Below are 26,197 nucleotides of genomic sequence, written 5' to 3' on the forward strand. Positions count from 1 at the left end.
CCGAGCATAAAATAGCATCCTCTCACTTATTAGCAATGGGTGGCGATGATATGATTGAGCAAGATCCTTCCTCTGCTTTATGGGCAGTGGGTTTTCCATTAAAGAAAGCAATGATTGAATTATATACACCAAGTTGTGTCTGTGCTAATAATAATAGTCACGGTAATAAATGTAGAATCCATTTACATATCTAGTATGTATATACCACCCATAATACGGCGGTATATACTACCTCACTATTAGAAAGTAGCTGCAAAAAGTCTCTACCAGTAGAGGACTAGGTATGACCTTATATTACATTACATGGTCACCTGCTGAAATATGTAATACTACATTGTGGCAAGGCACAAAATTTAAGCATCTCATTTTGGGATTTATCCTTGAAGTTTTTCCGGCCTTTAAAGAGGATCTGTCACTTGCTGTAAATATATTATTTTTTACCTGCTGTAAATGCCGCTGTTCTCCTGAATCCGGCGTTATTTTTCTTTTGTTTCTACGCCTCTCTGTTCCCGAGATATGGCCCCTTTTTTCTTATACATAAATTTAGTCTCGTTTCCAACTGAGCGTGGTCCCCGAGAAGGCGCCCACTGAGAAGAGGTCAGGACCACGCCCACTTCAATAAAAAAGAAATAAAAAAAAGACTAGATTTACATACAGGGAAGAGGGGGCCATATCTCAGGAACGGAGAGGCGCAGGAACAAAAGAAAAACCGCGTCGGATTCAGGAGAACAATGGCTTTTACACCAGATAAAAGAAATTGCACATTTATAGCAAGTAAAAGGTCCCCTTTAAGGGTTATTCTCAAGATTTAAAAGGTATCAGCTGTCTAAAAGAAAATAGTTAACTTGCAGACCAGTTGGTGTCTTACTGATCCTGAGATCGAGGCTCTGAAATGCCCTATCAGAATTGAACAGAGGTTGCCACCATCCTATTCATTTTCAATGGGACTAAGCCGAGTACAGCATTCCACAGGCCTAAGACAATGCACCTCCAAACTCTATTCCAGAGCCCCATTCTCAACAATAGAGGGGGTCCCTCACCGATTTGCAATTTATCGCTCGTATTTTGGAAATGTGATGACTTTAAATATTGGGAACAACCTTCAAAAATAAAGTTTAAATACTTTTCATTGACTGGTCGCATTGAAGCAAGGTAAGGAGGATGTAGCAGAAGACTTATCTGCCTGGGTTCTCCTAGCACATGTCTGATACCCACAGATCCACTTCACAGCGACAGTATGGAGGCAGAGGATCCACAAGACATTGCATCCTTACCTTCTGCAGCTGCTTGATGATGTCCTCATCTTTGTTCAGATATGGCTTATATGAGCTGTAGACGCCTGCAGAGAGAATAAAACCACAATGACACATAACAGCCCCATAGAATTGGCGTATCGCCATCACACGGCAGCACTCACCAGGCTTTGAATCCAGAGTCTTTAATGTTTTCAGTTTCTTCACTTTGACCTGTTTGGGTACATCTCCTGCAATGTAAGGAGTAACGTACAGTCTCATTACTTACAGATGATAGACTTCACTGCTGTCGTGCAAAATGCATGCACAGTTTTGTTTTGTTTTTTTCTTATTTTCACATTGCAGAAGTCATTATTTTTCCATTTTTTTCACAGTAACATTTTAAAAAGCATGGGATGTAAAAATGCAATTGCTTAATAACTTCTATAATACAATGAAATGTTTCAGTATCAGTGATATACTGACAAGCAAATTATTACCCTAGCAGAGGAGGCTGGATATGGGCAGCGCTTACAAGCTTTTTTCCAATAGAGCTTGAAAGCGCTGCTCTGATGCTGGCCGGATGGAGGGAGTGCACTGTTAGCACCTGATCCAGAGAACACTGTTAGCACCTGATCCATGTCGGCTCATTCGATCTTGTTATATGATGCAGCTTAACTTCCGCAGCATTGGAAAGAGCAATAGTTTGGACCCTCTGCTCGATAATGCCGCTGGTCCAAAGTGTGAATCAAGATCTGCACCATCCTCAAGCAAGTAGGAAGACTGGATTGCTGAGGAGCGGTGAACTCCTGAACAGCAATTATGAGGACAGAACCCTAAGTAAATAAATGCTACAATTCTGGCTGGCTGCGGTCACCACTAAATGGCGATCTGAAGCTTACTGCGTAATAATTGCACAATAAACTTAATATTAAAGCAGAAAGTTCCTATGGCTGCAGGACAGAAACGCATCATTTAATGGTACTAGAAAAAAAAAAAAATATATATATATATATATATATATATATATATATATATATATATATATATATATATATATATATATATATATATATATATATTTATGATCAATTAATGGTGAAAAATACAACATGGTGTTAAAAGTTGGATACAAACTAGAGAATCGATTATTAATGTATAAAATTCGGATTCTGTAGAATCGCCAAATTTGCGATACACCTGCAAGAATTAAAGGAACATTGTTGCTGGATTCTGTGGGCCAATAAGGCATTAAAAAATAAAAAATGTTATACATCCCTCGCCCACTGCTGACAGTTCTCCAATTGGCTCCACTGTCTTTCCTCTTGTGTCTTGGATCTTCTTCTCTCGCCGGCGTTGATGTTCTTCACTGTCTTATGGGGCACAACAAAGATTAAAGGTGTGACAGCGAGGGTCCTAGTGAAGAACGGCAACGCCAGGAAAGAGAAGAAGATACAAACCAGCAAGCAGTGATAGCAGGTGACATAATGGGCCGACAAGATGGGGAACGTCATTATGTTCCACCTTCTGCATCTCGGAATAGCTTAACCCCCCACCCAATGTAAAGTGGTAATATAAAGCGCCCCTTCATGTGTATTTAGGATCAGAGTCGTTTTTACCTGCCAGCTTTACATCTCCTATACGGATTATATGTGGCCAGTGCTGCAGAGTTTTAGCAAAGAACGGATTGGTGACACCGAAGATGACGGAAGGTCTATGGAGAAGGAAACAAGACGACTCATTACGCAAATAACTCAACATTGCTTCATTACCAAAGACAGCCATGTATGCGCTAATATGTCCCATAAACACCATTTACCACATGTATGATGAGTCGGGGTGACTGCAGGGATCTCCCCCTGCTCCCATGTCCCATAGAAGTGAATGGAGCCATGGTGACACATGCTCACTACCGCTCCATTCACGCCAGGGACCCCAGCATTGGATCATACATTTAGCACCAACCCTGTGCATAGGTGATAAATGCCGTTTATGGGATTGATACGGGGACTTGCAAGAGTTAAAAAAAATACAGCATCATCTCATCTCGAGGACTAAATTGAACAGTTTGCATAAAAAATATATAAAGTCAGGATTTTCGTCTAGAAAGAAGCCATCACAGCTATGGAGAATTGGGTCTCTAATAAACATCGCCGAGTCCTGACCACCATGGACATTAATGGGGATGTTATTGAGGACAGACAACCCCTTTAAGTGCATCACAGCGCTAGTTCATTAGCTCATCAGGCATGGATTGGTCAGAGAATACATACGGTGCCTGTGTCCGGGTTGTATACTCCTTGAATTCTGCATCGTGAATGGTGAAGTACGGTCTGAAGTCGCTGCAATATTTTAGGGGAGAAATGCACCTGAATATAAAAAAAAAAAAAAAAATAGAAATAAGTAAATATTTGGGGTCATGTAATCAGCTTAATCTTTAACAGGACCTTTCTAATTAAAAAGGTATTTTCCAGATGGCGGTGGGGGCTCGGTGATGCCCACTACAGTGAAATGCGGCAGCTCAGTGATGCCCACTACAGTAAAGCGCGGCGGCGGCAGGGGCTCGGTGATGCCTACTACAGTAAAGCACGGTGGTGGCAGGGGCTCAGTGATGCCTACTACAGTGAAGCACGATGGTGGCAGGGGCTCAGTGATGCCTACTACAGTGAAGCACGGTTGTGGCAGGGGCTCGATGATGCCTACAAAGAGGCATGGTGGTGGGGCGGGGGCTCGGTGATGCCTACTACAGTAAAGCATGGCGATGGCAAGGGCTCGGTGATGCCTACTACAGTAAAACATGGCGGTGGCAGGGGCTCGGTGATGCCTACTACAGTAAAGCACGGCGGTGGCAGGGGCTCAGTGATGCCTACTACAGTAAAGTACGGCGTGGCAGGGGCTCAGTGATGCCTACTACAGTAAAGTACGGCGGTGGCAGGGGCTCAGTGATGCCTACTACAGTGAAGCACGGCGGTGGCAGGGGCTCGGTGATGCCCACTACAGTAAAGCACGGCGGTGGCAGGGGCTCAGTGATGCCTACTACAGTAAAGCACGGCAGTGGCACAGGCTCAGTGATGCCTAGTACAGTAAAGCACGGCGGTGGCAGGGGCTCGGTGATGCCTACTACAGTAAAGCACGGCGGTGCCGGGGCTCGATGATACCTACAAAGAAGCATGGTGGAGGGGTTGGGGGCTTGGTGATGCCTACCACAGTTAAGGCTGGTGGCGGGGGCTCGGTGATGCCTACTACAGTAAAGCACGGTGGTGGCAGGGGCTCAATGATACCTACAAAGAAGCATGGTGGAGGGGTTGGGGGCTTGGTGATGCCTACCACAATGAAGGCTGGTGGCGGGGGCTCGGTGATGTCTACAAAGAAACAAGGTGGTGGGGCAGGGGCTCGGTAATGTTGTGGGACTGGATATCTACAGCTTGTGGAAGGCAAGATGGATTCAATCAAGTATCAGGAAATCCCTTCAAAAAAACCATCATGCAAACCCAAGAATATTAGAGAAAAGGAGGTCATTGTAATTTAGGAACAGGCTGTGATTCCTCAGGAACAATGGCAGAAGCTGGTGTTTGGTTTTACATCACATTGGCAGCAGGTTATAACAACCAGAGAGGGTGCTCTTAGGCACCGATGCGGAGAAAGCTTTTGACAGGGTAGACTGGACCTTCTTACAAGAGACACTTAATAGCTTTAATTTTCCTCCTGTTGTGACATCGGCAATAATCCAAATGTACTCTCATCCCTCAGCTAAAATTAAAATCAACAATTCCCTCTCTAATCCTTTCACCATCCATAATGGAACAAGGCAAGGCTGCCCCCTTTCACCACTTATATTTATTATTGTGATGGAACCGTTGATTAAATCCATTAAATTTATAGGAGGGCATAGTGGGGGGGTCAATATCGATGGCATCCACCATAAAACCATGGCCTTCGCTGATGACCTTCTCATCTCAATGACACAACCCCACAAAAGGGATCCCGACCCTTATGCAGATTCTAGACAAATATGGTTCCTTGTCCAACTTCAAATTAAATCTTTCCAAATCTGAAGCACTGGGAAAAAAAAACATACCAATACACACCATAACCCGCTTTAAAACCCAATTCCCGTTCAGATGGCCAGAAAGTCACATCACTTATTTGGGCATCAAGATTAGTGCATCTTATAAAGACTTATTTAAACCTCATTTTGTTAGTCACAGACCACATCAAGAAATGGAGGGTTCCTTATCTCTCTTGGTTTGGTAGAAAAAAACTAATTAAAAGCCTTCTTTTACCCAAATTCATTTACCTTTGTCAAATGCTTCCCATTTCTCTGCCCAAAACATACTTGTCCAAAATTAACTCACTCTTTAATTACATTTGGAACAAAACAACGACCAAGACTGAACTCTCTAACTTTATCGCTACTCAAGAGATCGGGCGATATGGGAGTACCCAATATCTATAAATACTACCAAGACGCCATACTCTCCAGAACTACGGATTGGATCAGAATACCGGGGGAGAAGCTATGGCTCTCCATAGAAGAACATATGTCACCTATACCACTGCGTTCAATAATACTGTCTAACCTCATTTTAAACACATAAAATTACATTTCAAAACCAACTAACCCACACAAAAGTTGGTTATCAGTCGCTGACTCTTTAGCTCTCCTACTATCTCCATTATCTCGAGCATTGGACTTCCTCACCCCAAGCTTAGGAAAACCCAAATCACTTAAGAAAGACCTATAGAAACCTCCCCCTTAATAGATCAATTACTGAAGGATGGCTCCTTCATCACCTTCCAAGAAATGAAAACCTTGCCTACAATGTCCAACTATAACTTTCTCCATTACGAATCTTTAAAAAAAGGCAATTCATCAAGTCTTGATAAAGGGAGATCCCTCCAGACCACTCCCTGCGCCCAAACAAACCCACTAAAGAAAATCCTCTCTTCTCTCTAGAACATCTTACTCTTGAAGGATATTTCTCAGAAGAGAGCATTCTTGTTAAAATGGGAAAAAGAGTTAGGTATCTCTTTTACCGATTCCCAAATCAAACAAATATATCATTTCTCACATGGTCCTTCACAATGTGTCAGGGTTCAAGAGAATTCCTATAGAATAATCTCTCAATGGTACACAACACCCATCCAGACTCAAAAATGGATTTCTACTACCCCAGAGCTTTGTTGGAGGTGTGAAAAAGATAAAGGATCATACTTACACATATGGTGGAATTGCCCGGTTATTCAAGGATTCTGGAAAATGAGAGCTCAAACCCTATTTGAATGACTACACATACGCCTGACCTTCACCCCTGAACACATATTCTTAAACCTCCCAATTAAATAGGACAAAATGAGTCTCTTTTGTTCTTTCGGCGGGTAAGCTGCTCATGCCACCTCTTTGGGGTACACCAAACTGAGCAACTGGCAGCCTTGTCAATGCAAAATCTCACCTCCTTTCATCGGGTTTGGACTCCTTGGCTGAAATTTAGAAACTCCGCTCCCTACCTATCCTCTATCACATAAACCGGCTCAACATTTTAATATGTGCTATTTTTATTTTTAACCTCTTCATACAGTGACTGGACCCCCCCCCCTTCACTTTCCCCTATTATTCTCTTCCTCGTACCTTGTCTGTCCCCCCTTTTATATCCACGTTTTCTCTCTCCTCATTACCCAGTTGATTTTTTGATCCTCTTATTTCTTTTTTAAGCATCCCTCCTTATCCTTGTTTTTCTTATATTGTCATTACTTATATATAGAGACAATTACGTCTCTCTTTTCTGTTATACATTGATCATATATTAAAATTCCATAATCTGTATTACTAGGTTTTGCTGCAATCTTCATGACAAATCTGTCTACCTACATTTCAAATATTGAAAATTTTTCGTGCACTTTTCTTTATACGATTTGATTCTGATTGAAACGTGTGTATGTTATCTATCTGTTATGTCTATTTCTTCAATGAATAAAACATTGAAAACAAAACATAACAACCAGAGAGGCTCTACTAAGTACTAAAGACGCTTGTTATGAAGGAGGCGAATAATTCGGAGTCTGCAGCAGGTCAGGGAAAGTGGCGTTTGTTCTGAATTTGGAGAAGCCACTTGTTATATTACCTTGCTAAAAATGTATGCATTTGGCCAACAATAAAGGGGAGCTGTGGCTGGAGCAATCTAATGTGCATGGCCAGCTCTAGCCCTACCCAAGTATATAAAGTATATACTTCTCAACCTCTGAGACAGAAAAATAGAGATAGATATTATATATTTTCTCCCCCCACCTCCATCAAGCTACAGCTCACAGGAACCTATGGATACATACCCAACAAGAGCCAGTACGGTCTCTGAAGATTGAGATGGAGACGGAGCCATGACTACAAGTGGTTCCCCCAATAACACAAGTTCCCAAAGCAACTGAATATGGAAGAAGACTGGGGAGAAGCACCTGCAAAATGCAAAGATCCATATTACAACTTCTAATAAATTTGCCCAGTTCAAAAAGAGGTTGTCCTAGAATGGGGCACAAGCCACAGAAAAGACAATAGAGCCGCAAAAGCTGACCCCTTTTTACCAGTCTGGGACAAGCCATACAATAATGCGCCCTAGACTCCAGCGGGCCAAGAGCCTAGACTCCAGCGGGCCAAGAGCCTAGACTCCAGCGGGCCAAGAGCCTAGACTCCAGCGGGCCAAGAGCCTAGACTCCAGCGGGCCAAGAGCCTAGACTCCAGCGGGCCAAGAGCCTAGACTCCAGCGGGCCAAGAGCCTAGACTCCAGCGGGCCAAGAGCCTAGACTCCAGCGGGCCAAGAGCCTAGACTCAGGATGAAGTATGACGAAACCTAAAGCAGTGGATATGGGTGTATGGTAAATACCGCAGAATCAGTGTTACCTGAACAAATCCACCTCATGGATGGTCGGTAAAGACACTGAGATCTGGGCGTCACTCTGAAAGGGAATCGAAAAGAAAAAGAAGCAAAATGACTAAACCACAATAAAAAAATCACTGCTGTAAATTAACAGAATGCATTTGAGCACGGGTTGCGGATAATTATTGTAAAGCAAGCTGTCAGTACATGCTGGGAGTTGTAGTATAACAACAGCTGGAGACTTCCTTGATAGAGAATGTTAAAGGGGTTTTCCATTTTTGAAAAAAGTGGTACCCAAAATGACTGTGTACTTAAAAGTACTCACCCTCTACAGGTCTAGCCCTGGCTCTCTGCCACTGCAGTGATGTCTCAACTACAGAGCACATCACTGCTGCTGCCAATCACTGAGCTCAGCAGCTCAGGACATCCACATCAGTTGAGCTGCTGAGCTCAGTGATTGGCTGCAGTGGTAATGTGTTTTGTAGTGGCAATAATGGTACAGTGGAGGAAAACTGGCACTGGACGGGGGGGGAGGATGAAGAGCACAGTTTGTGTTTTTATACAGCTGTTTGGGAAGATATTATTTTTCTTTTGGGGGGGGGGTGGAGAACCCATTTAAAAGTTAACAGAATTAAATTTATAATACCTGCGGCGTCATCTCCACCATTTGTGTTGTTCCCGGTTTGTCGTGACGGGTCGGGATCCGCACCTCGAAAAAGATCAGAGGAGATCACACACGCTGAACTTGTTATAGGAACGCCCATCGTATTTTATGGTGTAAGTGATGACGCAAAATGGCAAAAATTCTATATAGTACCTTTATCACAAGCCCCATAATCGGCAAATGCAGAGTTTTTCCCGGCACAGGCGGAGGCCATCGGTCAATGTCACTGCAAGCTATAGGGAGGACACAGAAAGTACAGGAATAACTGCAGAGCGCGTCCCTAGGGGTCTAATGCTGAACCAACCATTTATTAATTAGCTCTACGTCTGCACGTGAAAGACGGCAAACGTCACAGATTACGCACAGTTTGGTATTTTCTAACCTTACAAAGACAATTCATCAAGACATTTACATAATGTCTGACAACTCTTAAATATTTATAAGACTGTCAGTTTAATAAATTGATAATTGGACTGCAAAAAAATAAAAAAAAAATCCCTGACATTTAATAGAAAAAGTTTACTTTAAAAGTTTCAAAGAAGGCTAAAAAAAACAATTCTTCAGCATATTCTTCATTAATTTCTTAGTAATATAAGGTATTACAGAGTGAATTTCTGCCATCCTAGTGTTATAGGGCATCCCCTAGTGTCACGGGTTTACCGCAACAGAGAGAGGCCAGAAGACCGCGGTGTCTGGTTTCACGTATTCCTGCACTGATTAGAAGCACTTCAACATAATATTAAACAGTGCAGGGGTTAATCTGTTCACTTGAGATTCTGTGAAGTTTTCCTGATTTGATGATCTCAGCTGTTCAGTGTTGGCCACTCCCCTCTTCTATATATACACTGGTCTTTGGCAATCAAGGATTGCCAGTGTTAGTTTCATACTTCCTGGTACCGGAGTTGGAGGTTTGAGGAGGTGTTTGGAGTGTTAATATAAAGACTGTTGCTTGGTGATTTGTCTGTGTGCATATCCTCATCCTCACCTACTTGGTTTTTCCTTCCTTTACTTCCAGTGTTCTACTCTGTTGCTTGCGAGCGCATATTTGTATGAATGGTAATTTTTTTCTTTTATCCCTGTAGGTCTTCCCTTGTTAGTCTGGTATGTGTATTTTTATATACTACTTCTTGCCGCTTCCCTGGGTAGGGGGAGGGGACAGATAAGGGCTGATTTAGGAGCTTAGCAAGGCACGTGGCCCCAGCGTCTTCACCATTAGAAGTAATCCGGGAAGCAGAGATAGCAAGGGTGCCTCCATGGATAGAGAAGGTGCCCCTGGTCCCGAGATGTCCGACAACAGTGCGGTGACACCTAGATTCCCAAAAAGTTTTCATGACACCGTCTGTATGCCCTGTGACGGAAAGTGAAGGTCATAGATGGGGTTATATTCCCATAATTAGACGTTATCACCTGCGCAAAGAATAGGTGATAACTTAATGGTCTGTACACACCCAATCGCTGGGACCCCATCAATCCCAAGAACATGCCTGGTTACGCACAGCGCCGCTCCATTCGTTCTATGTAGAACTGCTAGAAAAAACAAACACTTAACACTGTACTTGGCGATCTCCGATAGTCCCACGGAGAATAAATTGAGTGGCGGTGCACATGTCCAGCCACAGGTCCGTCCAGACCGGCAGTGGAAGTGCTCATAGGAGTAATACAGTCTTTACACTGGTGGAACGATGGAACTATAAAATATGCATTGGTGATGAGTTTCGAACCACACTGGATCTAAACCATAACCTTAGGATTACGAGCCAGTGTACGTCGAAACGCGTCACCCATGCATATTTTATAGTTCCCTCTTTTTTCCTCCACCATTCTTTATCCTCTTTCATGATTGTTTGTTTTTTGTTTTGTTTTTTTTTAAAGATTTTCTATTAAAATGTGAAGTTTTAATATGTTTGTCTATTTGGGATTGCTGGATTTTTTTCCCTGTTCTAATGTTAAGTGGCTGCTCATATATAGCATGGGAGGTCGGGTACAAAACGTGCGCTGAAATCTGGCTGCTAATCAATAGTCGAAGGAGCGCGTGCCGCGGTACGCCAAAAGATGGAGACCGTGAGAAGTGGGAAATATAACAGCAGTAACTATGGTTAGCGCCACCTAATGGTGAGCGGAGCATGAAGTCTGTCACTGGAGCAAGTTCAGTATCACCACCACAATATCCCTGGGGCTATTAGGTGGACTAATATTGGAAAGCACCACGTTAGCATAGGGAAACTTCTGTCCCCGGGGAATTTATGTATGCAAATAGTCTCTTTGGAGAGAAAAAGAACAGGTCTTCTAGTGCCACCTATTCTGGGTAGCAATCCTTTAAGTCAATATTGACCCTTTAAAAAAGACTATTCCACATGACTTGGTGTAAGAAGCCAAACCAGAAACTCTATTTGCTCAATTGCATTGCCTATAAGTCTCCTTACAGTGACATGGAGCTCTCCACAAGGAGAATCTTTACCGTTTAAACCCCATTAAAGGCTTCTCAGCCAATCAGATCTCTTGCTTTGCACTGAGGAGGTGCAAAATCCCCAGAACACATCTGAAAATAGAATTTCTGGTTTGCCTTCCTATCCCAAGTCATGAAGCAAAGCTTTTTAATAAGTCTATATTGACTTTTAGGAAACTTACCTCCAATAGGTGGTATTAGTCCATTTTCTCCTCTTCTCTGAAAAGGCAATTTGCAACTGGGGCCATTAGCGCATGCAGTGAAAGCAGGGTTTTTTTTATGGAAAATTACTTATTTTAACATCAAGGTCCACGGTAGACTATAATGAGACCCTACTTGTGTATGCAAGCAATCTCTACGGTAGGCCTCAGACACTAACGAATGACTGTTCGCTGGGCTAAACATGTCGGCAATCACCTGATGAAGGAGGAAAATGCTTGTTTGTCAGGTGATTGGTGGAACATGCCGGTATTACGGTTCATCATTCTCAGAAGCACATTATTCATTTAATCAAGAGATGTGCTGCCGATAACGATGATCTGATTAATGATCGTTTTGTGCACATAGAAATGACAGCTGATCAGAAGTAAGTTAATGGCTGCAGTTGAAAGGTATTAACATAGATTTAGGAAGATCACATAGAACTCGTTACCTGCTTCTAAGCATGGATCACTCCTCTCAAAATACTCGGGGGCGATCTGCTTCACCACCGTGTGAAAGAAGTTGATGTATGGCAGCTTACTTATCAAAACTAAGGACTGAAGAAAAAAAGAAACAGCGGTCAGAGCTTTAAAAAAAAAAAAAAAAAAAAAAAAAAAAAAAAAAAAAAAAAACACACATACATTAAAAATGCAATAAAGTACAACCACCCCCCCCAAAAAAAATATCCACTGCAATCCCTCTCTAAATTTCCTACTTTTCTAATTCTATTTTGTCTAATGTTACAAATAAACCTAAGAAATAAATTAACAAAATCTTCTTTGTCTCCAGAGCTCAGCCATGTGTCATCTTCTCACTATATGTGACAACTAACTGCAGCAGGAGCCCCCCCCCTCTTCTGCAGGACAAAAGATCACCAAGCCCCACCCTTTCCCAAAGGAGAAGGTGGGGCTTTATGACGGCCACCAGTAAATTAACCCCTTTATGCTCAGCAATTTTTCTATAAGACTAACAGATTCTGGATCATGTAGAAAACTCTAGGACAACTAGATTTCATATTCATTTCAATTAAAGTCCCTTTAATAAGTAACATGACTGTATAATTAAATGACACTGAAGTCTAACCAAACTTTTATGATATTTCTAGGTAGGATTGGATAACTCTTAAACTCCATATAAACGTTGGTTATGTCCAACTCGGCAATCTAAAAGGAGAGGTGATAACTTGCTGATCAAAGGGGAACCCCACCACTGGAATTCTGAGAACAGGGCTCTGAAATGCCCCCATTACGGTGCCCATACATCTTCAATAACTGTCGGCCGAACACTAATTCATCCAACAGATGTATTTGGGGAACATGGAAAGGATACAGCAGAACACCTTGGGGAACAGTCGGGAGACCTCCACATGTTTTTATATTAATTAATGCTTGTTGACTAGGTTACCGACCACCTCTGCACTTTAGCAGCATGCCAGATCAAAAGCAGTGCATACACAGGCTCTTTTCAACAGAGCACCATAAGCTAATATCTAAAGCTGGCCGGATGCCTGGAACGCACGATCCGTCCAGTTCTGGTGTCCCTGCAGTCAAAATAGGGGACAGGGCATAGCTGACCAGCGAGGCAACCATGTCATTAGTCCGAACTGTCAAACTTCAGGAGCGCAGAAGCCGGGAGACCACCACCAGACATAAAATGAAGATAAAACAGATAAATGCAAATCACGGCGCAATTATTTCTATAAGCCTGGAAACCGCAGTCACCCACAGCTCCGGAGAAGAAACAGACCAGCGCCTCCTCAGCAAAGATGCCGGGTAAATAATTACCTTTTGAAAATAGCCTCTCTTCAACGTCTTGTCTCGGACTTGTCGAAAATAGACGTAACCATAGAAACAGGACGGATCTTTCTGCAAAAGTAACACACAAGATTAGTAAGAAAAGCATACAAACTTTTATTTTATATACACAATTGTGGATAATTGGATATTTCTGCTACATATCTGCTCAAAGACACCTTCTTTAAGAATTCTTATTTTATAAAGAGGCACAGGAAAAAAAAAGAAAAGGAAAACAAGACAAAAAGAAAGAAAAAAGTATGGGAGGCAAAGAAACAATAAGGAAATTAGGGGGAAAAGGAAGAGAGGAAAATAAAACAAAAAACAGATAGAAGTCAAAGAAAAGAAAAAAAGGAAAAATTGATTTACGGTCCCCGCTGCTCCTGTTCTGGCTGGTCCCCCACTGGTCTGAGCCTCCCACTGCAGCAGGTGCTGGGGGAATACTTGTAAGGCTGAGTTCACACGATGCGTTTTTCATGCGTTTCCGCGGCGTTTTTGCAGTTGCGTAAACGCCGCGGAAACACATGAAAAACGCATGGTAGAAGGGCAGCAATGTTCCCCAATGGAAATCCGCATGTGCTGTGCCGCAGCATGTCAATTAGGGTATGTGCACACGATGCAGAAATGCTCAGGATTTTTTCCTGAGCGTTTCTGCATCTCTCTGGCAGGAAAAAAAGCATGCGGATTGTACATGCGGTTTCCTGCCAGGGACATGCGGAAATGATGCGGTCTTCACTTTCATTTCCGCATGCGGGTTGACAAGCGCTTCCCAAGCGATTTTAGCATCACTTGGAAAGTGCTTGTCAACTTCACACTATATAAATCCATGCAACCGGCATGGATTTATATAGTGTGTGATGTCAAAAAATAAAAAATAAATCTATACTTTACCCTCTGATGGTCCCCGGTGTCCTGCTTCATCGGTCCCGGCTGCCGGCAGTGAAGACTTTAGGACCTTCCGACGTCAGCGTCACGTGACCCGTCACATGACTCTGACGTCAGCGAAGGTCCTTCATTCAACCGCGAAGTGCCCGGGAAGCCAGCAGGACGCAGCGCGGGCCGTCAGAAGGTGAGAATACATATATTTTTTATTTTATTCTTTTTTTTTTTTAATGGTACCTGGGTCTGGATGAGAGTCCTCTCATCCACACCCGGGTACCATCCGCACATTAGACCGCATGAAAAGCGCATCTGCAAGAGAAACGGACGTCTGCCATCCGTTTTTTACGCAGCCTTCTCAAAGAAATCCGACAGCTCATCAGCTGCGTACAGTAAAATCACAGCGTGACAAGTCAGAGTAGAATAGATATATATACATAGGATGTCAGTGATATATATAATTAGCACAATGCGTGTGTATTTAATTAATACATTTCTGGAAAAAAAAAAAAAAAAAACGGCGTCGGGTCCCCCGAAACTTCATTAGCCAGCAGAGGGAAAGCTGACAGCTGGGGGCTGACATTTATAGACTGGGAAGCGGGTGATACCCATGGAGCTATCCAGGCTATTAATATCAGCTCACAGCTGTCTACTTAGTCTTTACTGGTTATTAAAATGGAGGACCCAAGTAGGGACAGCTCCTTTAAACATGAATATAGAGGCGCTCGGATAAAACTTTTGAGGGTTTATTTTTATCATTAATAATACAAGTAACCAAACCTTTAGATAAACCGGAGAGTCTCTGTCCATTTGATCCAAGACACAATGCAGCGAGGACTTCCTGCCGGCCGACTGCCGGAATCTGAAGCAAAACTGTGTGTCCCCCAGGCAGCCTTGAAAAAAAGGGAGCAGAATGCAAAATCTATTAGTTTTACCCCAGTTGGGATATGTTCTTATTAGAGGAGATAAAACATCGGGACGACCAGAAAGCAGCCACATTAAGGACAAGAAGACAAAAATCAATCTTTGCTTGTGCAAGCGTTGTCGCCGTCTGAGAGCTGCGGAATTGTCCCGGTGACTGTCGTGGCTTCTGTGTTAAATCATTTAAAGGGGTTGTCCGAGCCAAATACAATGCTAACTAGGGACCTGAAACCTACAACAATAACAAAATCTGCCTTACAGGGCAGGATCCTCCGAAAACTACCGTAAAGACCTGCCTGATCGCATACATAAAAAGGATCGGCTGACTTTAGACTAATGTGTCCGGGGCCTTAAAAGGGTGATCCAATACTTTTTATTAGCTTAAAATGGGCCCAAGGTGTTTTTTAAAAGAGATGCAGCCATTGACGCTTTGTTTTAAGTAAAGGGACCGCTGCAGCCAATCACAGGGTACAGTGGTCAATGGCAGGAGAAGAGTGACATTATCACTTACGGTGTCGTCACAGAGAATTTAGGCCCCTGGTCAACAAAATATTGAACCCAAACAACTCCTTATTCCCTGATCAAGAAAATATTTGTTTTTAAGCTTTTTTTCAAAGAGTCATTAACATTTTTTTTTTTTTATTGCATTTTTTTGGGGGGGGGGGGGGAATTGACTGAAAAAAAAATAAACAAACACAATCCTGGCATTTCAATTATTTATTTATTTTATCGTGTTTACTGTACGGCTTAAATGACTTTAGATTTTGATAGATGAGACTTCTGCAGATGTGGCAATACCAAATATTTTTTCAATTTCTTTATTTTTATTTTGGGAAAAGTGGAGTGATTCAGACTTAGTCATTTGGCTCAACGACCAGGGAACAGACTCCATTTGTCTGTGGGCTCCTAGTTACCATTTGTTTGCTTTTTTGATCTATTCCATGCGGCCATTACATTTTTTTTTTCTTAATATTTTGAAAACATTTTTTAGTCCTATTTTTCAGCCTAGGGGACTTGAGGTTGTGATGATTTGATCACTTGTACAATTATATATTGCAATACTGCAGTACACAGCGAAAGTGATAAACTCCTATGAAGCCGTCAGTATGTCCCAAGCTGCCTCAGCAACTCATCACCAATCTAGAAACCATCGTACCACTTCAATGCCGCGCTGTGCCAGCCAAGACTTCAATGCCGCGCTGTGCCAGCCAAGACTTCAATGCCGCGCTGTGCCAGCCAAGACTTCAATGCCGCGCTGTGCCAGCCAAGGCCCCAATGCCGCGCTGTGCCAGCCAAGGCCCCAATGCCGCGCTGTGCCAGCCAAGGCCCCAATGCCGCGCTGTGCCAGCCAAGGCCCCAATGCCGCGCTGTGCCAGCCAAGGCCCCAATGCCGCGCTGTGCCAGCCAAGACTTCAATGCCGCGCTGTGCCAGCCAAGACTTCAATGCCGCGCTGTGCCAGCCAAGGCCCCAACGCGCGCTGTGCCAGCCAAGGCCCCAACGCGCGCTGTGCCAGCCAAGGCCCCAACGCGCGCTGTGCCAGCCAAGGCCCCAACGCGCGCTGTGCCAGCCAAGGCCCCAACGCGCGCTGTGCCAGCCAAGGCCCCAACGCGCGCTGTGCCAGCCAAGGCCCCAACGCGCGCTGTGCCAGCCAAGGCCCCAACACGCGCTGTGCCGGCTCTGTGTACTATCACAGATGCCAAAAAAAAAAAAAAGTTAAAAGTTGTCAATTGCAACCAACACTAAAATATATGTAGAGAATCCATCTATGTGTCCCAGGAGCCAAGACTCTTACCTCTTCCTTTCTACCCTGTCCCTAGCTGAAAAAGACAACTGCCTGCAGGAGCGTGCCCCCCACATGTCCCCTAGATAGGCCACGTGCGTTTGTTGTCTGTTTGCCAAAAATGGAAGGCAACACAAGGAAATAACTTTAGTTTTTTCTTCAAGACCGCTCAGAGCCATTGAGAAAAGTCTGCAGACTGTCAAACAGTGAAAGCGAGTTCATTTTCCATTTACTGCCTTAATTGATTTCTGGTATGCTGCTCCTTTAAGGAAAGTACAAGAAATACCTACCGGAATTGGAATCCGGGAAGGACAGGTAACAAATGCTGGTTTTCTGAAAAGCAAAGCAGATGTGAAACGGTGATAAATGTCTTCGCTATCAGACAGAGACTACAGAAAATGAGGCCGCACAAGCAGATCACAAAGGGCCGGTGGTGCCGGCTCCTAGGCTGGAACCCAACAACCAACTTACAGGGGAAAAATCCAAAAAATATAGGCAGCGCTCCAGAGAATATTTAATGAAGAGGTTTATTGGCGCATGCGAAAAGAGACAATGGATCGGCTCCGGCTTGATAAAGCCTCTGTGTACTTGTGCCGCAAGATGCCTTTTTCCGCATGTTTTTATCCTCTTAATGTATTGCACTGTGTATTTACAATTGCTCATTTTGCCTTTCTACCCAGCTAATTCTTCTCTATGTAGAAACAGGAAGTCTCTGTTCTCTGTATAAGTCATTCCACTGTTCAACTCCTGACCCAGCGGCTCCCTTCTGCCAGGGACTTTTGCAGTGACTGATGACTCATGCAGGGAAAATTGACCACTTGTTACTACATAGAGCTTAGAAGGATTCAGCTCATCTGTTTTTAATCACGTGGTGTCATAGACCTAATGGAAAAGAGAAGAATTATCTGGGTAGAAAGGCAAAATGAGCAATTGTAAGTACACAGTGCTATATAATATGATTGTAATATATTAAGAGGATAAAAACTTTGATAGGAGGAGGAGGAGGAGTGCTTCTTTAAAAGGAACCTGCATAAGAACTCAGCCCCGTTTTAGTGCGCACAGGTGTAGAGAAGGGTTTGTCCTGATGGGAGAATATATTCTTGCAGACTTACCTCCTTGTCAGTTAATTTGGCATGGGGAGGATACAAGGCCTGCAAAAAAAACAAAAAGACATATATATCCATATAGCCTGCGAGTGTTTGGTGCATACAGCTTTCACATGGAGACTAACATTTGTCATATAAAACATGAACCATGACAAGACAGTTCAGGCTGTGTTCACACTGTGTTTTATGCCAGGAAACATCCAATAAATATTTTAAAAAGGAGGCTGTGATAAATGACTATTATGGGATCCATTTCACGTCATTATAGCCATTGTTAGGCATGCGTTTAATGCATCATTCACACATCAGTTTCTAAAAAACTGACCCAGTTTCAGCCCGAGATCCCGTCAAGCTGCACACACTCCGACTCCGCTCCATTCACTGTCTATGCGGCAGCTTGTACTCTGTATTTCAGGCAGTCCCATGGAGAATGAATGGAGCGGAGTTGGAGCGTGTGCAGCCATCCAATCCTCGGGATCAGTGGTGGTTCCAGAGGGCGGATAACTAATAATAAAATCTAAATAATTAATAAAAAAAATATATATTTATATATATATTTTTTTTTATTATTATTTTATTACTTTTATTATTATCTTTCTAGTTGTATGAAAAAAAATAAAATAAATAAATAAAAAAAGACATGCTTGTGATCAGGAGATGGGGGCGCTAGATGGAGTCCCAAACTATAGACTTCTCCGCACGTGAGGCCGAGGGGGGAACAATACCCTAATTCCCGGCTGAGCGACGTTCTGCTGCGCTCAGCAAAGTCCCGATCAAAGGTCTGCAGAGAAATGTCTGGAATTTTCCCAGCTATAACCATAAACGTCTTCTGAGACGTCACCTGGACTTTGCATTTTTATTTCCATGTACAATTAATTGGAGAGATAACATTTTTCTTTTTTTTGCAACATCAGCAAAACCCGAGCGCCATTATCTACTAAAGCATAATGACGACTTCTTGGAATTTATTAATATGATGGAACAGGGGAGGAGGGGACACATTGTTATTTTGCCCCCAATAATCAGAGTGAGTCACTGAGTTTAGTCTGGTGGGGGCCTTAAAGGGGGTGACCAATACTTTTATTATTTTTAAAAAATGGCGATCTTAAAATAAATACCACTAAATTTGCTCACCTACCGGACCCTTGCATCTGTTGCCTGTGTTCCAAGTAAATCTCTCTGCTTCATCTTCCAGTGGTGGGAAGATAGAGCAAAGAGATGTTTTTTCCTGGCAACCCGTGACGCCAGACATTCCATGCTGGAAAAAGAAGTAAGGAAACCAACAAAGAACAGCAGAATCTTTAAGGGTCTTAAAAGGTGAATATTTTTCCTTATTTTAAGACATTCACGGACCCTTTTTTCAATATATCCGACAATCCCTTTAAGGGCTGTTTCATGCGTTTTTTGCACCAGTTCTGGGGCTGAGCGTCCTGGCCGGTCACTAAGAGCGCTGCATACAGTCACAGCGAGCCACGTCTGCTGCTTAAGGAGGGAATACCAATATTTGTCCAGCGGCCTTTCGGCTACGTGTTTTGCAAACAGTCAAAAGGAGCAACCAAGAAATAGATTTTCTGTCCAGAACGACCAGAAAGTGAGAAAACTCAGAAACACATTTATATTGCAGATTTGTTATTTTTGTTTGTAACAGAACTGAATCCAAAAAGAGGATTAAAGAGTAAAATATTCCTTAAAACTGAAGCCGATCGCTGGGATCGGCGGAGATGCCGAAAAAGATGGCACAAGATGCTAAGCCCAATGATCGGCTGCAGCGGTGATGTCATAATTATAGCACGTGTGACTGCTGCAATCGATCACTGGGCTTAACATCTTGTACCATCTACATCGGCATCTCCGCTGTAGTGACGGAGGCACAGGCATCGCTGGATTTGCAGAGGGCGAGTAACTATGAACGTTCTTTTGACCAATCATCTGCCCTGGAAAAAAAAGCCTTTACTTGCACCAAAAGATCATTGGGGCAGCACATTGCTTTTTGGAAACTGTGCTGCCGAGAATATGCAAAGTGTGAACGACGGCACTAGCGATTGTTCGTCGCCGATTGTTACAAGTAGATGATTTTTTCTCTAAATTTTTAAGGAAGAATTTAATGACTTTCTAATAGAAACTCGAGCTCAGAGCGCATCGTCCAGGTCAGGAACCTATTCGGCAGGTGGCACTGGCACCCGCTGGCTCCTAATTCGGTCTCTATGTGGAAGCGCTGGTATTGTGACTGCTGACTATTCATCTGATGCCAGGGACAAGAAACCACAAACATGGAGTAAAAAGGAGAACAGTTAGTTCTTGGCATCGCAGCTCGAGTGGGAAATCAGAGTCATAAGAAAATAATCAGCCACAAAACAAAACAAAAAAAATAACATAAAATAAAAAAAAATCTACCTCCTACAGATTCTAGGCAGGAGCTGCTTTAAAGGGTAAATCCCAATATAGTAAATCATCTCCTATCCTTAAAGGACATGGAATATCTGACTGATAGCTGGTGGTCCGGTAGCTCTGCAGAGGAATGCAGCGGAGGGGCGCTCTATAGGTTTTTCCCAGCAGTTCCATAGACAATGAATGGAGTTCTATCTTGCACACCTCTGCTCCATTCAAGAAGGGGGATCAGCCAAGTCTTAGCACCCCATTTTCCGAATAGTAGTAAGATAAGGGATAACCCTTTAATAAGTGACGTGTCACCTATAGATGCCGTTTTTAAAGCGAAGGTGTAATTTCTAGTCTATGATCAGCAGTGCGGATTTCCCTTTGCCACCAATGGGAGGCATTTTATATGGATTTCAGAATGGGAGAGGCCCCGAAATCTGTGGAAAAACTCTGAAACTTTCCCAAAGGCTCCGTTCATAACTTTTTGTTTTGCAAAACGTATGGTCCATGCACCAGGACAGATAATGGTACATATCCCACCAAGGACAACATCTGCAAGGAGTTTGTATGTTCTCCCCATGTATGCGTGAGCTTCCTCTGGGTTCTCCGGTTTAGGGAACTTAGATTGTGAGCCCCAATGTGGACAGTGCCCATAATGTCTGTAAAATGCTGTGGAATTAATAGCGCTATATAAGTGAGTAAAATAAAATAAATAAATAATACTCCAAAAGAGACCGCAGGCAAGTTCTCCCCATAGGCTGCTCTGGACCCTTTTTCTAAATCTGTTTTTAGTCTGCTGCACTTACCAATGCACTCTGTCAAGAATGCATCTAACTGACCTGGATGGCCGGGACCCCCCACGATCAAGGACATAAAAGTGCAAGAAAAGCCAAATGCAACAAAGCGTCCAATAAATGTAATTCACTGCAACATCTGTTCTCACTGGATAAGGGTGTGATTATGTGAGAAATATTACCAGGAGGGATAACAGAGGAATGGCACAATGTATAATTACAAGAAGTTCCAATTTTTTTTTAACGCAAATTTTGGGAACATGCAACATTTTGCATTAAAAGATTAAAAGGGAAAAGCAATTGGGATTTTGAGCAAAACATGTAGAATTTAGTGCCAACAATATCAATGAATACAACAAGACGAAAAAAATGAAAGGGATGCTCTTCCCCCCCCCCCCACAAATGATGAATCTGGCCATTTGACTTTCCACCGAGTGTATCCGGCTAACCCTGCCGCCTTCATTTCAGCAATCAGTAAGGGCCTCCGCATCCACACCCCACTGATTAAAACTTCTGATAAGGCACTGTGACCTGTCAAAAGTTTTTCATAGTTTAGTTCCCCAGTCAGTGATCAGGGCTCCTGCAGACCCCCCCCCCCGCCCAGTCAGTGATCAGGGCTCCTGCAGACCCCCCCCCCCCCCCCCAGTCAGTGATCAGGGCTCCTGCAGACCCCCCCCCCCCCCCAGTCAGTGATCAGGGCTCCTGCAGACCCCCCCCCCCCCCCAGTCAGTGATCAGGGCTCCTGCAGACCCCCCCCCCCCAGTCAGTGATCAGGGCTCCTGCAGACCCCCCCCCCCCCCAGTCAGTGATCAGGGCTCCTGCAGACCCCCCCCCCAGTCAGTGATCAGGGCTCCTGCAGACCCCCCCCCCCCCCCAGTCAGTGATCAGGGCTCCTGCAGACCCCCCCCCCCAGTCAGTGATCAGGGCTCCTGCAGACCCCCCCCCCCCAGTCAGTGATCAGGGCTCCTGCAGACCCCCCCCCCCCCAGTCAGTGATCAGGGCTCCTGCAGACCCCCCCCCCCCCAGTCAGTGATCAGGGCTCCTGCAGACCCCCCCCCCCCCAGTCAGTGATCAGGGCTCCTGCAGACCCCCCCCCCCCCAGTCAGTGATCAGGGCTCCTGCAGACCCCCCCCCCCCAGTCAGTGATCAGGGATCCTGCAGACCCCCCCCCCCCCCAGTCAGTGATCAGGGCTCCTGCAGACCCCCCCCCCCCAGTCAGTGATCAGGGCTCCTGCAGACCCCCCCCCCCCCCGAGTCAGTGATCAGGGCTCCTGCAGACCCCCCCCCCCCCGAGTCAGTGATCAGGGCTCCTGCAGACCCCCCCCCCCCCAGTCAGTGATCAGGGCTCCTGCAGACCCCCCCCCCCAGTCAGTGATCAGGGCTCCTGCAGACCCCCCCCCCCCCAGTCAGTGATCAGGGCTCCTGCAGACCCCCCCCCCCCAGTCAGTGATCAGGGCTCCTGCAGACCCCCCCCCCCAGTCAGTGATCAGGGCTCCTGCAGACCCCCCCCCCAGTCAGTGATCAGGGCTCCTGCAGACCCCCCCCCCCCCAGTCAGTGATCAGGGCTCCTGCAGACCCCCCCCCCCCCAGTCAGTGATCAGGGCTCCTGCAGACCCCCCCCCCCCCAGTCAGTGATCAGGGCTCCTGCAGACCCCCCCCCCCAGTCAGTGATCAGGGCTCCTGCAGACCCCCCCCCCCCAGTCAGTGATCAGGGCTCCTGCAGACCCCCCCCCCCAGTCAGTGATCAGGGCTCCTGCAGACCCCCCCCCCCCAGTCAGTGATCAGGGCTCCTGCAGACCCCCCCCCCCCCCAGTCAGTGATCAGGGCTCCTGCAGACCCCCCCCCCCCAGTCAGTGATCAGGGCTCCTGCAGACCCCCCCCCCCAGTCAGTGATCAGGGCTCCTGCAGACCCCCCCCCCCAGTCAGTGATCAGGGCTCCTGCAGACCCCCCCCCAGTCAGTGATCAGGGCTCCTGCAGACCCCCCCCCAGTCAGTGATCAGGGCTCCTGCAGAACCCCCCCAGTCAGTGATCAGGGCTCCTGCAGAACCCCCCCAGTCAGTGATCAGGGCTCCTGCAGAACCCCCCCAGTCAGTGATCAGGGCTCCTGCAGACCCCCCCCAGTCAGTGATCAGGGCTCCTGCAGACCCCCCCCCCCCAGTCAGTGATCAGGGCTCCTGCAGACCCCCCCCCCCCAGTCAGTGATCAGGGCTCCTGCAGACCCCCCCCCCCAGTCAGCCCCCCCAGTCAGTGATCAGGGCTCCTGCAGACCCCCCCCCCCCCCCCAGTCAGTGATCAGGGCTCCTGCAGACCCCCCCCCCCCCCCCAGTCAGTGATCAGGGCTCCTGCAGACCCCCCCCCAGTCAGTGATCAGGGCTCCTGCAGACCCCCCCCCCAGTCAGTGATCAGGGCTCCTGCAGAACCCCCCCCAGTCAGTGATCAGGGCTCCTGCAGAACCCCCCCAGTCAGTGATCAGGGCTCCTGCAGACCCCCCCCCCCAGTCAGTGATCAGGGATCCTGCAGACCCCCCCCCCCAGTCAGTGATCAGGGCTCCTGCAGACCCCCCCCCCCCAGTCAGTGATCAGGGCTCCTGCACTCAGGATCCATAGCACAATGAAAAGTTTTACAGTAACTTGCAGCCCCCCTCACCTCTATAGTCTGGCCCAACTCCAGATCGAAGCCCACCACACAGACACAGTGCAGCCATGACGAGAAGCGGTCCCAGGGGAGAGCAGGCGGCTCCCCGGAAGAAATCCGCGCCTCCTCTGTCCCCTCCATCCACAAAGAAGAAAGATCCAGTATTAGAGAGTCTCCATCCAGACGTCAATCAATACAGCACGTACGTCATCACACAGCGCCGGCCGGGGTAGCGTCCCGCACACTGGTGACGTCAACATGAAGCCGACGCTTGTGAGGGCAGAGCACTTCCGCCAGGGAATGCTGTGTATGAGAGCATACAGCACACAGAGTCACTACAGGGGGATCCCTAATGGTCAGATGTCACTGAGGAGGATCCCTAATGGTCAGATGTCACTGAGGGGGATTCCTAATGGTCAGACGTCACTGAGGAGGTCCCTAATGTTCAGATGTCACTGAGGGGGATTCCTAATGGTCAGACGTCACTGAGGAGGTCCCTAATGTTCAGATGTCACTGAGGGGGATCCTAATGGTCAAACGTCACTGAGGGGGATCCCTAATGGTCAGACGTCACTGAGGGGGATCCTAATGGTCAGACGTCACTGAGGGGGATCCCTAATGGTCAGACGTCACTGAGGGGGATTCCTAATGGTCAAACGTCACTGAGGGGGATCCCTAATGGTCAGACGTCACTGAGGGGGATCCTAATGGTCAGACGTCACTGAGGGGGATCCCTAATGGTCAGATGTCACTGAGGAGGATCCCTAATGGTCAGACATCACTGAGGGGGATCCCTAATGGTCAGATGTCACTGAGGAGGATCCCTAATGGTCAGATGTCACTAAGGGGGATCCCTAATGGTCAGATGTCACTGAGGAGGATCCCTAATGGTCAGATGTCACTGAGGAGGATCCCTAATGGTCAGATGTCACTGAGGGGGATCCCTAATGGTCAGATGTCACTGAGGAGGATCCCTAATGGTCAGATGTCACTGAGGGGGATTCCTAATGGTCAGACATCACTGAGGGGGATCCCTAATGGTCAGATGTCACTGAGGAGGATCCCTAATGGTCAGACGTCACTGAGGGGGATCCCTAATGGTCAGATGTCACTGAGGAGGATCCCTAATGGTCAGATGTCACTGAGGGGGATTCCTAATGGTCAGACGTCACTGAGGGGGATCCCTAATGGTCAGATGTCACTGAGGAGGATCCCTAATGGTCAGATGTCACTGAGTGGGATTCCTAATGGTCAGATGTCACTGAGGGGGATCCCTAATGGTCAGATGTCACTGACGGGGATCCCTAATGGTCAGATGTCACTGAGGGGGATCCCTAATGGTCAGATGTCACTGAGGGGGATCCCTAATGGTCAGATGTCACTGAGGGGGATCCCTAATGGTCAGATGTCACTGAGGAGGATCCCTAATGGTCAGACGTCACTGAGGAGGATCCCTAATGGTCAGACGTCACTGAGGGGGATCCCTAATGGTCAGATGTCACTGAGGGGGATCCCTAATGGTCAGATGTCACTGAGGGGGATTCCTAATGGTCAGACGTCACTGAGGGGGATCCCTAATGGTCAGACGTCACTGAGGAGGATCCCTAATGGTCAGACGTCACTGAGGGGGTTCCCTAATGGTCAGACGTCACTGAGGAGGATCCCTAATGGTCAGACGTCACTGAGGGGGATTCCTAATGGTCAGACGTCACTGAGGGGGATCCCTAATGGTCAGATGTCACTGAGGGGGATCCCTAATGGTCAGACGTCACTGAGGGGGATCCCTAATGGTCAGACGTCACTGAGGGGGATCCCTAATGGTCAGACGTCACAGAGGGGGATCCCTAATGGTCAGACGTCACTGAGGGGGATCCCTAATGGTCAGACGTCACTGAGTGGGATCCCTAATGGTCAGATGTCACTGAGGGGGATCCCTAATGTTCAGATGTCACTGAGGGGGATTCCTAATGGTCAGACGTCACTGAGGGGGATCCCTAATGGTCAGACGTCACTGAGGGGGATTCCTAATGGTCAGACGTCACTGAGGGGGATCCCTAATGGCCAGACGTCACTGGGGAGGATCCCTAATGGTCAGACGTCACTGAGGGGGATCCCTAATGGTCAGACGTCACTGAGGGGGATCCCTAATGGTCAGACGTCACTGAGGGGGATCCCTAATGGTCAGACGTCACTGAGGGGGATCCCTAATGGTCAGACGTCACTGAGGAGGATCCCTAATGGTCAGACGTCACTGAGGGGGATCCCTAATGGTCAGATGTCACTGAGGGGGATTCCTAATGGTCAGATGTCACTGAGGGGGATTCCTAATGGTCAGATGTCACTGAGGAGGATCCCTAATGGTCAGATGTCACTGAGGAGGATCCCTAATGGTCAGATGTCACTGAGGGGGATTCCTAATGGTCAGATGTCACTGAGGAGGATCCCTAATGGTCAGATGTCACTGAGGAGGATCCCTAATGTTCAGATGTCACTGAGGAGG

At 46.1% G+C, this 26,197-nt stretch overlaps 1 protein-coding gene across 1 annotated transcript in view; it reads right to left on the minus strand.

Annotated features, from left to right (window-relative positions):
- DENND6A (DENN domain containing 6A) overlaps positions 1-23,913 on the minus strand; it is a 39,032-nt gene extending 15,119 nt beyond the window's left edge. Inside the window, exons 1-14 of the mRNA XM_073644618.1 lie at positions 23,710-23,913; positions 17,899-17,937; positions 17,077-17,119; positions 14,865-14,977; positions 13,197-13,277; positions 11,864-11,969; positions 8,919-8,998; positions 8,748-8,810; positions 8,125-8,180; positions 7,560-7,682; positions 3,506-3,601; positions 2,852-2,946; positions 1,418-1,483; positions 1,275-1,339 (exon numbers count right to left, since the gene is read on the minus strand). Coding sequence (XP_073500719.1) covers positions 1,275-1,339; positions 1,418-1,483; positions 2,852-2,946; positions 3,506-3,601; positions 7,560-7,682; positions 8,125-8,180; positions 8,748-8,810; positions 8,919-8,998; positions 11,864-11,969; positions 13,197-13,277; positions 14,865-14,977; positions 17,077-17,119; positions 17,899-17,937; positions 23,710-23,838 — 1,155 coding nt within the window. The 5' untranslated portion in view covers positions 23,839-23,913. The remainder of the gene's footprint in view (positions 1-1,274; positions 1,340-1,417; positions 1,484-2,851; positions 2,947-3,505; positions 3,602-7,559; positions 7,683-8,124; positions 8,181-8,747; positions 8,811-8,918; positions 8,999-11,863; positions 11,970-13,196; positions 13,278-14,864; positions 14,978-17,076; positions 17,120-17,898; positions 17,938-23,709) is intronic.
- Positions 23,914-26,197: the final 2,284 nt, after the last annotated feature.

Source organism: Phyllobates terribilis, unplaced genomic scaffold (assembly GCF_046119375.1).
Source record: "Phyllobates terribilis strain yellow unplaced genomic scaffold, ASM4611937v1 Scaffold_8__6_contigs__length_399053987, whole genome shotgun sequence".
Taxonomy (NCBI): Eukaryota; Metazoa; Chordata; class Amphibia; order Anura; family Dendrobatidae; genus Phyllobates; species Phyllobates terribilis.